Below are 12085 nucleotides of genomic sequence, written 5' to 3'. Positions count from 1 at the left end.
CTATTGTTTTCAGTGTCTTCTCAGCTCCCTCATTGGTCAACCAGTGGTATATAGCACATTGAGAATTTCAATAAAGGAGACTTGACTCTTGTTTTAAAGAAGCTCCTGCTGTCCAATAAGCATCATATAAATTTGCCATCACTTTTTGATTAATCCTCACAAGAGTAAAATTCCAGGGCTCAGTTGATGAGACTGCTGTACTGTATTCAAGTATTCAGGTGTGTTGCCATGGAAGTTCTAAAATGAAGTATGCAAATCACTGTTTAATAGAATCTATTGACAATCAAAACCAATCATCTTCTAATGCAATTTGAAGAGGGATTCACTAAAATTAATACTGGCTAGAATTAATAATGGCCCTCTCAATGTATTGATGGTAATAAGGCAGAAACTTTGCCTTTTGAAAGAGAGCATTTAAAGGTGTCAAATAAGGGGAGGGATAAATTAGGAGTTTAGGATTAACATATACACACTACTATATATAAAACAGATAATCAAAAAGGACCTACTGTATAGCACAGGGAACTCTACTCAGTATTCTGTAATAACCTAAAAAGGGAAAAAAATCTGAAAAAGAATGGATATATGTATATGCATAACTGAATCACTTAGCTGTATACTTGAAATTAACACAACATTACAAATCAACTGTACTCCAATATAAAATGAAAATTAAAATTTTTTAAAGTATCAAATATGTCCAAGAAGGATCTGTTTGGAAGGTTGTGACTGAGTGGGGAAAATGTCACATTGAACTCCAAATGTTATGAGCTATCTATTAATGTTATTCTTATAAAATGAACTTGATATTAAAAGTTTGGCATCAGAAAGGACAAAAAAATATCTTATTTCTTTTCTTGCTGTATGCTTTAGATTGAATAAAACTATCCAAAAAGGTGAAACAGCTTCAAGATTATTAAGAACCAATTATATATGGAGATGTTAATTTGACATCATTTCTTTGTATTCCTGTTGTTTTTGTTCAGTCACTAAGTTGTGTCCGACTCTTAGTGATCCCATGAACTGCAGCACACCAGGCTTCCCTGTCCTTCTTTGTATTAAGTAAGACTAATTAGTTAAACTGGGCTTCCCCCGGTGGCTCAGTGGTAAAGAATCCGCCTGCAATGAAGATACAAAAGACATGCCAGTTTGATCCCTGGGTAGAGAAGATCCCCTGGAGGAGGAAATGGCAACCCACTCCAGAATTCTTGCCTGGAAAATCACATGGACAGAAGGAGATTGGTGGGCTACAGCCCACTGAGTCGCAAAGAATCAGACTGAGCAACCGAGCATAGAGTGCAATCAGTTAAAATATCTATACGAAGTTATGTATCTTCTCCAAGTTAAGATAATTTAAAGCAATGAAGTTGTTTCTAATGAAGCCATTTCACTAAATGTAACTACATTAAAATTAGTATTAATTACTAAATTCTTATAATATTGTGGGTTATTATAAGGATAGCACTGCCTCAATAGAAATGAAAGAGAAAAGGAGAGAATAAGAATGAATTAATTGGCAATAAGCCATGTGATTGGAAGAAATAACAACTTCACATAAAGTTTTAGGTAATTGAGACTTTTTATTGAGGAGAGAGGAAGAATCTTTACCCTGACATCTTTTAAAATATAACAACAATTTGGACCATAAAGAAGGCTGAGCACTGAAGAATTAATGTTTTCAAACTGTGGTACTGGAGAAAACTCTTGAGAGTCCCTTGGACAACAAGGACATCAAATCAGTCAATCCTAAAGGAAATCACCCCTGAATATTCATTGGAAGGACTGATGCTGAAGCTCAATATTTTGGCCACCTGATGCAAAGAGCCAAGTCACTGGAAAAGACCCCAATGCTGGGAAAGATGGAGGGCAAGAGGAGAAGGGGACGACAGAATATGAGATAGTTGAATGGCATCACTGACTCAATAGACATGAGTTTGAGCAAACTCAGGGAGATAGTGAAGGACAGGAAGCCTGGCATGCTGCAGTTCATGGGGTCGCAGAGTCAGATGTGACTTGGCAACTGAACAACAACAATGGTTTGTGGTGGGAATAAAAATAGTTCCTGCCAGGAATGTACTTTTATGGGTCAGAATCCAGATTTTTGGCATGTATTTTATTTTCTCCTTTTCTGACCCCAAACTTAACACTGTTTTAGGGTTTTATTGGTTTTGAATACATCTTTTTTGTGGCATAACCTTAAGTGAGCATTTCCCCACCCATTTGGTTTCATTTTCCTGGCAATACATCTATCAGTCATTCCTAGTTGATCAACTGAGTTTTCTTTGCATTTTGAAGACACTACAGAACCCAGCCTGAGTTCCCTGATGGGCACTGTTCCCTGTTAGACCTTCTGCAGAAGACAGGAGTGAGAATTCTCAGAAGAGATTGGGCATGTTGAAGCATTGTTCTTGGGGACAAAATAACTTGGCAACAGAAAGGAGTCCAGAGAAAATTCAGACTCTATTTATTTTTTGGCAGGAAAACATTTTGCAGAAAGTGGTGATGACAGCTTTTGCAGATCGCACCGTTGTTACAATAGCTGTAAGTATAGGAGACAGTGTTGATTTACTCCTCTTTGGTTGCTGTTTGAAGATTCAGTATTATTTATTTGGGGGCAATTAAAAGTATACTTATGTTGAATCATATATTTCTCTGCTAATATTTCTGTATCTGTGCAAAAAAAAAAAAAATGTTATGCTTTGAATGCCATTACCCTGTTTTTTTTTTTCCCCAAGCTGTCTGCTCTACCTTCCTCTCCTAGTTTACAATGAAAGAGCATTCTAAATTTCAGAATTCCAGCAGGTCACGGCCTGTACTATTTCACCAGATACAGATGGTAGTTCATATGGGATGATTCTTTTTTGAATAATTGAATTGTCTGATGATCAATTTCAGAAGCAAAATTCATCGTTTTGATTGCTGATACTATTTACACTTAATTTCTGTGTTCCTGTTTACTCAGCTGTTTGCAAAAAGAAGGCTGTGAGATACCAGCAGATACTTTCTCTGATTTTTAGATAGCCCCAATCAAACTGAAAACTTGCTTAAGTGTTTGTAATGCCCATTACAAGTTACTGCAAACAAGCCATGGTTTTATCTCTGCCTCTTTGCAGATGGATGGGTTCTTACTGACAGGCTTACAATTTAACAAAACTCTTTTTAAAATGAGTTGCTTGGACATTTCCCTCTTGCTGATTCTCTTCTCTCTTTTCCATTTTTTTTTTTTCTCTCCAGCACCGTGTCTCTTCTATTTTGGATGCAGGCCTTGTTTTAGTCTTATCTGAGGGTATATTAGTAGAGTGTGATACTGTTCCAAACTTGCTTGCTCTCAAGAATGGCCTCTTTTCCACTTTGGTGATGACCAACAAGTAAAGATCAGGAGCTACCCTGCCAAGTATCCCATTCTCTGGTAGTTATCTTAGCCACCTCCCCCTCAGTAAGGCAAGAAGAATGCAGATTAAAGGGGAGGGATGGGGGGAGGAAACTAACTACAAGGTGTTATTATACAAATCAGCTCAACTGGGTTCTTCTGTTGTGCTCAATACAAATGAGGCATTTGCATATATTTTCAAATGTATCAATGCACCAGAGAGAGTGGTCAGGCAGAAAGTGGCCTTGACAGCTTTTGCAGACCACACCATTGTTATAATAGCTGTAAGTATGAGAGAAAACCTGTACCCAGATTTACCTCTGTCCTAAGGACCAATTTCACTGTTCCTTGGAGATGTTCCGTAACTGTCCTTAAAGTACCGAACACATGGTGTCCCCTACCTGCCCTGAGGAAAGCATCGCTCAATAATTACTTAAGTTTTTAACAGTTGAGTCATAGGAGTTATGTGTGAAGTGCTTGCTTGTGCTTCTGGTTTTGTGAATGATGCATGGGAGAAAGTATATCCTTGGGACTTCCCTGGTGGTCCAGTGGCTAAGACTCCATGCTCTGAATGCAGGGGACCCAGGTTCGATCTCCAGTCTGGGAACTAGATCCCATATTCTGCAACTAACAGTTTGCATGCCACAGCTAAAGACTTTGTGTTCTGCAGTGAAGGTTAAAGATCTTGCCTGCTGCATCACAGACCCAGCGCAGCCAAACAAATAAATAAAAAAGAATATATTAAAAAAGAAAGAGCACCCTTTGAAGCGCAGCTTTCTCAAGGTAGCTGGAAACGATTCCCCATCAAGGCTCTGCTTCTGTAAACTGGGCCTAAGTAAAGAGATAGCACTTTCTTTCACTTTCCCAGTGAATTCTGTGATTCTTTCTGCCCTGGAGATGCCTACAGGGAGACTTGAGAAAATCGGCTAACTTGAAAAACGATTTTATAACATTTTCAAGAATTTTCTCACTGGAAAGATGGGGAGAAAGAGCTTCTTGCTCCCTTTAAAAGGACAAGTTAAAAGGGGGAAAAGTAGACTCTTGCCTACTCTGAAGACTATTTTTCTCTGCTCTGCGTGAAGCATGGTACTGATGGGTGGTCACATTTAGTTGACAGCTGGAAGATTTATTGAGCATAATTTTATATTTTCACCAAAAAATTATGTTATGTCACCTGATTTCTTCTTTTCTACATTCATTGAATACTTTTCTGTTTTCTTGTATGTCTTTTACCCATTGTTCATTTCAAGATCACCCAGTGTGGAAGTGGCCACCAGGATACTGAGAGCTCTTTCCCCAGACACAGAAAATTGTGGGAAAGGACCAAATACTGTGGGACCAACTCCTTTTACCAGACTTATAAGAGGGAGAGCCAACTTGTGGTACATCCCTTGTGTAATACTCCTCAACTCTGTTAAAAGCTTCATCAGCTCTGTTGGGCTTTCCAGGTGGCTCAGTGGCAAAGAATCCACCTGCCAATGCAAGAGATGAGGGTTTGATTCCTGGGTTGGGAAGATCTCCTAGAGAAGGAAATGGGAACCCACTCCAGTATTCTTACGTGGGAAATCCTATGGACAGAGGAGCCTGGTGGGCACAGTCAATGGGGTTGCAAAATAGTCATCACGACTTAGCAGCTAAACAACAACAACTATTAAGAGTAATTGTAGCTTTGCTGGTGGTCCATCGGTTAAGACACTGACTCTAACGTAGGGGGCACAGGTTTGATCCCTGGTCAGGGAGCTGTGATCCCACACACTGTGTGGTGCAGCCAATAAATAAATACATGAATTTATTAAGAGTAACTATTTTTCCTTCCCTGATAAAAATTGTTCTGTTATTTTTGTTAACTGCCACTGAAAATTGTGGAATAACTTTAAAAGATAACTTTTTTGGGTTTCTAAAAAGAAGCCCTCATGCCCCAAAATAGTGAATGGCATTTTTTAATGAAAGTAATTATACTTCACTCTTGTTGAGGTTTATTTCTCTGGAGCGTTTTGAACATTTCATCAATGCTATGGCAGTTGACACTTTGTCAAGCAGAAATTAATATGGAGTAATGGAATAAACACCAGATATATTTACTTCTATAGGCCAAGTTTTTCAAAATTTTTTAAAATAAGCATCATTTTAGAATATCAAGGCAATATTTATAATATCCTATTTATGGGTTTAGAAGCCAGATTTTTAAAAATATCTATGATATGGTTCTTGAAGAACTAATTTTTTGAAGGAAATGAACAGCGGATATGAAACAGCTCATTAAGTTTATTTTTTTTCTAAATGCATGGAGATGCAAGGGGCTCTGGCCCTTTCTTAAAGGTAAAAATTGTCCTTTAAAGTATGATATTCCTAAATATATACCATTGTTCATCACTCAGTCATGTCCAACCCTTTGCAACCCAATGGATTATACCAGGCTCCTCTGTCCATGAAATTCTCCAGGCAAGAATACTGGAGTGGGTAGCCTTCTCTGGGGGATCCTCCCAACCCAAGAATCAAACCCAGGTCTCCTGCATTGTAGGAAATTTCTTTACCATCTGAGCCACCAGGGAAGTCCATTAATTACCAGTATTTAGTGAATGATATAGATTTGTCTATGGATGTTGAAAATAGTGGTGCATGTTCTAAGCTGGCATCTTTGTCACAGTCCATATATGTGCTACTTTGCCCCTTAGTTATGAGTTCCAGCCAGGACTGCTTGCTTTTCTGAAAGCACGAACACTGAGAATACCCCATCTGCAGGTCAAGGGCAAGGGATAAGCTTTTGCTTTGGGGACGGCCCTCGGTTGAACTTTGGGTTGTTTCTAACATACATTACTAAAACAAATTCCACCTGTTTATTTGTGCTTGTAAAATATGGCTCCTAAGAGATTTGAAACTACATGCGCCGCGTATTTGTGGCTCACATTATATTTCTATTGGACAGCACTTAGCAAGAGTAGCAAAAAGGTTCACTGCAAAGACAAAGTGCTGAATTATTTTTACATGCATTATCTCATTTTATCCTCACCACCATTCCCCAGCCATCATTTTACTGATGTGAAAGTTAAGGCATACAAAAGTTAAGTTTGTTGCTCAAGATTGCACAGCTAACAGGTGGGAAAGCCAAAACATGAATCCATTCTGACTGACAGGTGAACAACCCTCTGAAGGACCAGATCCTCCCAACAAAACATCCTATGGCAGAGTGGAAGTAGCTCAGAAGCGAATAAGCCTGGTTTGGATGTTGATTCTGCTACTTACTATCTGTGTGATCTGATTTTGCTTTATTTATTATGAACCCCAGTGGTCTCCCCCATAAAGTGGAGAGAGATTAACACCCACATTTGTGGAATGTTCTGATGATTAACAAGTATGTGTGTGGAGTAGCTAATGTATAATATACATTCAGGAAGTGGTAATTTTTATTATGATTAATTACTAACACTAGAGCTTCTCTCCAAAAGGTACCATGTGGGAAGAGAAAATGACTGAGTGGGTGGCAGGGATCTCTAAAGACAAAAAGACAGCATGCCGACCTAAAGTCTTGGATAATACCTTCTAACACTGCATGCCAGAATGGACTTCCCCATATGGTTTTCTCAGAATTAAACCACCTTCCAGGGTTCTTCAAATTGTGTGTTATCCCAGAGAATGAGTTGACTCTACTAAAAACTAATTTTAGTCTAGACTAAACTATAACCAAACTGGTTCACAGTGACTCTTCTAATCATTTAATTATTTGACAAACATTTGTTATCCTATTCACAATTTCGTGAAAATGATGAAACTACTATATTAGGTACACTCAATTTAATACAGCCTATATAAGACCCAGCCATACTGGCTGGTGTTTAAAAGTATGTAAATAAATCATACTTTACATAAGAAAGAAAAAGAAGGGCTGTGCCCAAGATAAAGAAATGCCCTTGTATAAACAGTGAAATATGCATTTTCCATTGCTTTGGCTGGTTCCCTGAAATTTATAATGAATACATTTATTCTTTTCTCACTCACAGCATCGGGTTCACACTATTCTGACGGCAGACCTAGTTATTGTGATGAAGCGAGGAAATATTTTAGAATATGACACTCCAGAAAGCCTCTTGGCCCGGGAAGATGGAGTATTCGCTTCTTTTGTTCGAGCAGACATGTGACGGAATGTCTTAACACCATGCTTGTATTTAAAATAATGCTCTCATAACCTACTTAATGGATCATCAGCTTGACCTTTGGAAAGTGGCATCTTAAACTTTTACACACTTTTGTGAAGTTTAATTGTTATGTTATGGAATTTGTAATTAGTAACAATATCACTGTACCAGTGAATATTGCATTTTCTATATTGACATTTCTTCTTTCTTTGTTTTGTTTGCTTTGCTTTGTTTCCCAATCTGTGGCTGCTTATTATGTTCATTACTGATGTTTTTCTAAAGTTTAAGCCACATTACCTTTAAGGTTGTATTAAAACAAGTAAGCTACTTTAAGTGGTAAATCAACCACTCTGCTTAAGTCTGGAAAATATCTCTCAAGCATAGAAGTTACAGTTAGTATTCAGTATTATTTTACTTTTATTTGTAAGAATATATTTCCTTTTTGTTGGTGTTTCTAGATATTATTGGAAGAAATTAAAAGGAGGACAGGTTTTCTAATCAGTTAGAAAATGAAACACTCAAATTCATTATTTACTGTCTGAGAATATGTTCTGTATTCATTAGCATTAATAATACTGACGTTTCTTATAAAAGTCTCTTTTTTTTCATCTAAATTGTTTCTGGTTACCAAGACTAGAAGTTATTATTACCTTTATAATAACTCTGTAAATCTGAAATCTTCATTAGAATGATCATGATAATAAGAGTTTGAAAATTTGACAAATTATACCCAAGGTTCCATTTTTCCTCATCTAGTAAGAGGAGAGTTCTTAAGATATCGAGCATAATGTGCTTTTCCAGACCAGAGTTCAAAAATGATAAGGCTCAACCCTTCAGTGAAGGTCACTACAGCTTTCCATGGTTTAATTAATCATTAGATGTGTTCCCTGGTGGCTCAGATGGTAACGTGTCTGCCTACAATGCGGAAGACCCGGGTTCGATCCCTGAGTCGGGAAGATCTCCTGGAGAAGGGAATGGCAACCCACTCCAGTACTCTAGCCTGGAAAATCCCATGGACAGAGGACCCTGGTAGGCTGTAGACCATGAGGTCGCAAAGAGTCGGACACAACTGAGCGACTTTACTTTCACTTTCACTTTAGATGTGTTTATTATCCTCAAGGCCTAAAATTCCACATTATTCAAGACTGGAGTGCATAAGCAAGTGGCCTTATTTTCACAGGATTTATCTATACAAATATACATACATACATACATAAACATAGGTAGACATACACATATATGTAAAACGTGTCTATTTCTAGGTGGAAGAATGTATATTTCTTTTAAACATTTATGTCCAGTGGTGTCACACAGGTACATATTTGTTCCTGCTCTAATTTTAATGTACATGTAGAGAGTGTATCAAAATTTTATTCTGATTTTAATGTGCATATTCAAGGTGCATCAATGGGATATTAGTGTCATGCTTTCTTAAATGTAAATTAATAAATTGAAAAAATACTAAAAGTTACTTTCACTGTCATGCTAGCACCCAAAGTTTATACTGTAATTTTGTACCCATTTGTATCAATATTGATTTTCATGTCAAGGTCCATGTGCATTGTAAGATTTTCAAGAATTATAACTGATGGAAAAAGAGAATGTAAGCTCCCTTTCTGTAGTTCCTGTGTTCAGTTTATTGTGTATTCATGCTTGGAAAATTTGTATACTTACTCATGCAGAACTTATGCCTGGGCTTTCCCCTGAATTTAGGGTCTTGATGTTTACCTAAAATAAGTTTCACAAGGATGGACAAAAGTGTTCTATGTTACTTAGTGCAAACTGTCAACTCAACATATATATAAAACTTCATTAGGAGGAAAATCCTCTTATTCTTCCCTGAAAGTTAAACAGAACAGAATCAAGAACTGTTGATTGATTTTCTAAATGTTCCACCAATTTACTCAAAGTGTTTCTGGCATGCAAATGCTTTGTAAGGTTGAATTCACACCATGTTTTTTACCAAGTTATATATTTCAGTGTCACAGAGAAAGGGCTTCCCAGGTGGCAATAGTGGTAAAGAATCTACCTGCCTAAGCAGGAGACTTAAGAGATGCGGGTTCGATCCCTGGGTTGGGAAGACCCCCTGGAGGAGGGCATGGCAACGCACTCCAGTATTCTTACCTGGAGAATCCCATGGATAGAGGATCCTGGTGAGCCACGATCCATCAGGTCACAAAGAGTCGGACATGACTGAAGCTTCTTAGTACCCACACTCATCAAGAGAAATGAGGATTTACCCACTGAAATAATCCCTCATGATATCTGTAAATATTCTACTGCTATCCAGGCAGTGTCAGCAGAAGCGTATCTAATTACACTAAACAGAAAATCACATTTACCATTTTTACAACTAAGTGGTCGCTGGCTTCCTCATAACTTGCAGTCACTTGAGTGTCTAATTGTTTACAAAACTAAATTGACTGAATAAAGTCAAGGATGATCTCTTAAATTGTTTAATCATATATTGTGTTATATGTATGATCTATTGAATATGGAAATAACTAATCTTGAGATAATTTTTTTATTAAATAGGTATATATCTATAAAAGAAGACCAGCCTTTACTTAATCAAATTTCATATCACAAATTTTACATTTAATTAACCAAATCATTTTTACCAATTTTAATTCCTTAATATTTGTGAAAAGCAGTAAATACTTAAAGCTTTATATGCAAAAAGGTTACTGATATTGTTAAAAGAGAAAAAAATACTTCTCTTAAAGGACTGTGCACCCTCGACTTTTAAGTGTTCCTTTCGATCAATTTAAAAGTCAACTTCGCTCTAGATTAGATAGATAAGAGAAGATCCTTCTAAGTAACTGATACTTGAGGTCTGGGACCATGTCTTGTTTGTCTTTGTGCCCTTGGCATATAATACAAGTACCTGAACCACAGCAGGCCCTAATCAGTATATTTGATTGGTCCATTGATTAATTTTACCACTAGCCATGTGCCTATAACTTTTTACTGTCTGTGTTGCATTTCTTCTACTATAAACATATGCTCCTTTGGTATTATATAATAAATTTTTTTATTTACCTAATTAAAAAGGACAATTATTCTTTTACTTATAATACCATTGGGCATCAACCAGGACTGATCAATAGATGTAAATTAACACAAGTTGACAAGACAGTACCTGATTATGCTTTGACAGTTTTGTTTCACACCTGTCACAGAGTCAGTTTTATATATAGGCTTTTGGGAAGTTTTCATCAAGTGGAACAACTATATCAATAAATTTTATTACATCTCTAATTAAATAGTTGGATGTCTGGACTTTTCTCCAAGGTTTATTGATTAGCTTTTATGGTTGTTTGCCAATATATGTTAAATGACTATTTTGTACTCCATTCTTTGGAGATCTGTGATTTATAATATTTTAATAATTCCCTAATTAATCCCTTATCCAAAGTTAAAATGCAGTCTTCTAATCCTAGGCTTTGATAATAAGAAACTGTAGCCAAGAGGCTATATTCTGTAACTTGAGTTTAATTTTTTTCTTAAGTAACTACACATCATTTTCAAGATTTGCTCAGGCATTAGTAAGACTCCTCTGTCTCAAACTCCCCAGTGAAAGGGTTTATATCTGTATTTATAACAAATGCTTTCAGATGAGATTCATAATTAGCCAGGTTTGGGAATTGTCAGTCTACCTCGGTCACCACTCCCATTTCTTTTTGTTATGCACAACCTGGAGCCATAAGATGCTGGAGGTGATAGCCACATGCTTCCTAGCTCTGCTGACATTAACCTATCCTGGATTGCCAGAGCAAACCTCTTGGTTTCATTGAATCAACTGCCTTAGTTCCGTCATAAAGGAAAACATGAAATGAACTGAATCTCAGCTGAGAAGATATAAACAGGGATTCTGAACACTATTTTACTTTGTGTTGTAGTTTAATCAACAATTTGTGATCTAAAGGGAAATTTTTTTGAAAAGAGGCAAGCTTTTCTTACCCACATCTGAATTCCTTGTTGAATTATTTGCATGTTACCCTATTGAGTTTGAATTCATATTTTCAAATATTTCTAGTGTGTAAATGTGAGTAGTTTTGAGTAGGTTTCACTATTGATTTTCACAATGTGGAAGGATGGCAAGTTACCTGTGATGATTATTCCCCTTGCCACCTTCACATTTTTTCTGTTGGTATCATCATCATTGACATATGAAAGTTGATATATTAATTCTACATATTCACTACATGGGATTTATTTTTTTTCTTTTTCTGTGGGCTGGAGCTCATTTCCCAGAGTCATTTACACTACGGTCACCAATGCCCTTTCTAAACTGACAAAGATCAAGGGAGCCATACCTGGCTAAATAAGTTAATTGGCTCCAAGAAGAAAGCCTTCTGTGATCACAGTGCCATCAACCATCACAGACCATCTCAAATATATGCTACACATTAATGGCAAAAAAACATTGCTTTCAGACACTGATTTCTATCACTTAATCTGCCTTTGGTATAAAATAAGTAGCTTGTCCATAAAACAACAGCACAACACTGGCTAATGCTGCTTTGTTTGCATTTTTCCCCTAGACAGGGCTACAGTATGTGCTATTTATACACGGTAT

The 12085-nt window shown here is 36.9% G+C and overlaps 1 protein-coding gene across 9 annotated transcripts in view; it reads left to right on the top strand.

Moving 5' to 3' along the window:
* ABCC9 (ATP binding cassette subfamily C member 9) overlaps positions 1 to 9121 on the top strand; it is a 159377-nt gene extending 150256 nt beyond the window's left edge. For 6 of the 9 annotated variants that reach the window (XM_040235321.1, XM_040235325.1, XM_040235320.1 and 3 more), the window contains 2 exons: positions 2479 to 2541; positions 7369 to 9121. In XM_040235321.1, coding sequence (XP_040091255.1) covers positions 2479 to 2541; positions 7369 to 7506 — 201 coding nt within the window. In that variant the 3' untranslated portion in view covers positions 7507 to 9121. The other 3 variants (XM_040235326.1, XM_040235323.1, XM_040235324.1) reach the window with 2 other exon arrangements.
* Positions 9122 to 12085: the final 2964 nt, after the last annotated feature.

The sequence above is a fragment of the Oryx dammah genome, unplaced genomic scaffold (genome assembly GCF_014754425.2).
Source record: "Oryx dammah isolate SB20612 unplaced genomic scaffold, SCBI_Odam_1.1 HiC_scaffold_29, whole genome shotgun sequence".
In the NCBI taxonomy this organism is placed as follows: Eukaryota; Metazoa; Chordata; class Mammalia; order Artiodactyla; family Bovidae; genus Oryx; species Oryx dammah.
This window is presented reverse-complemented; position numbering and strand designations above follow the sequence as displayed.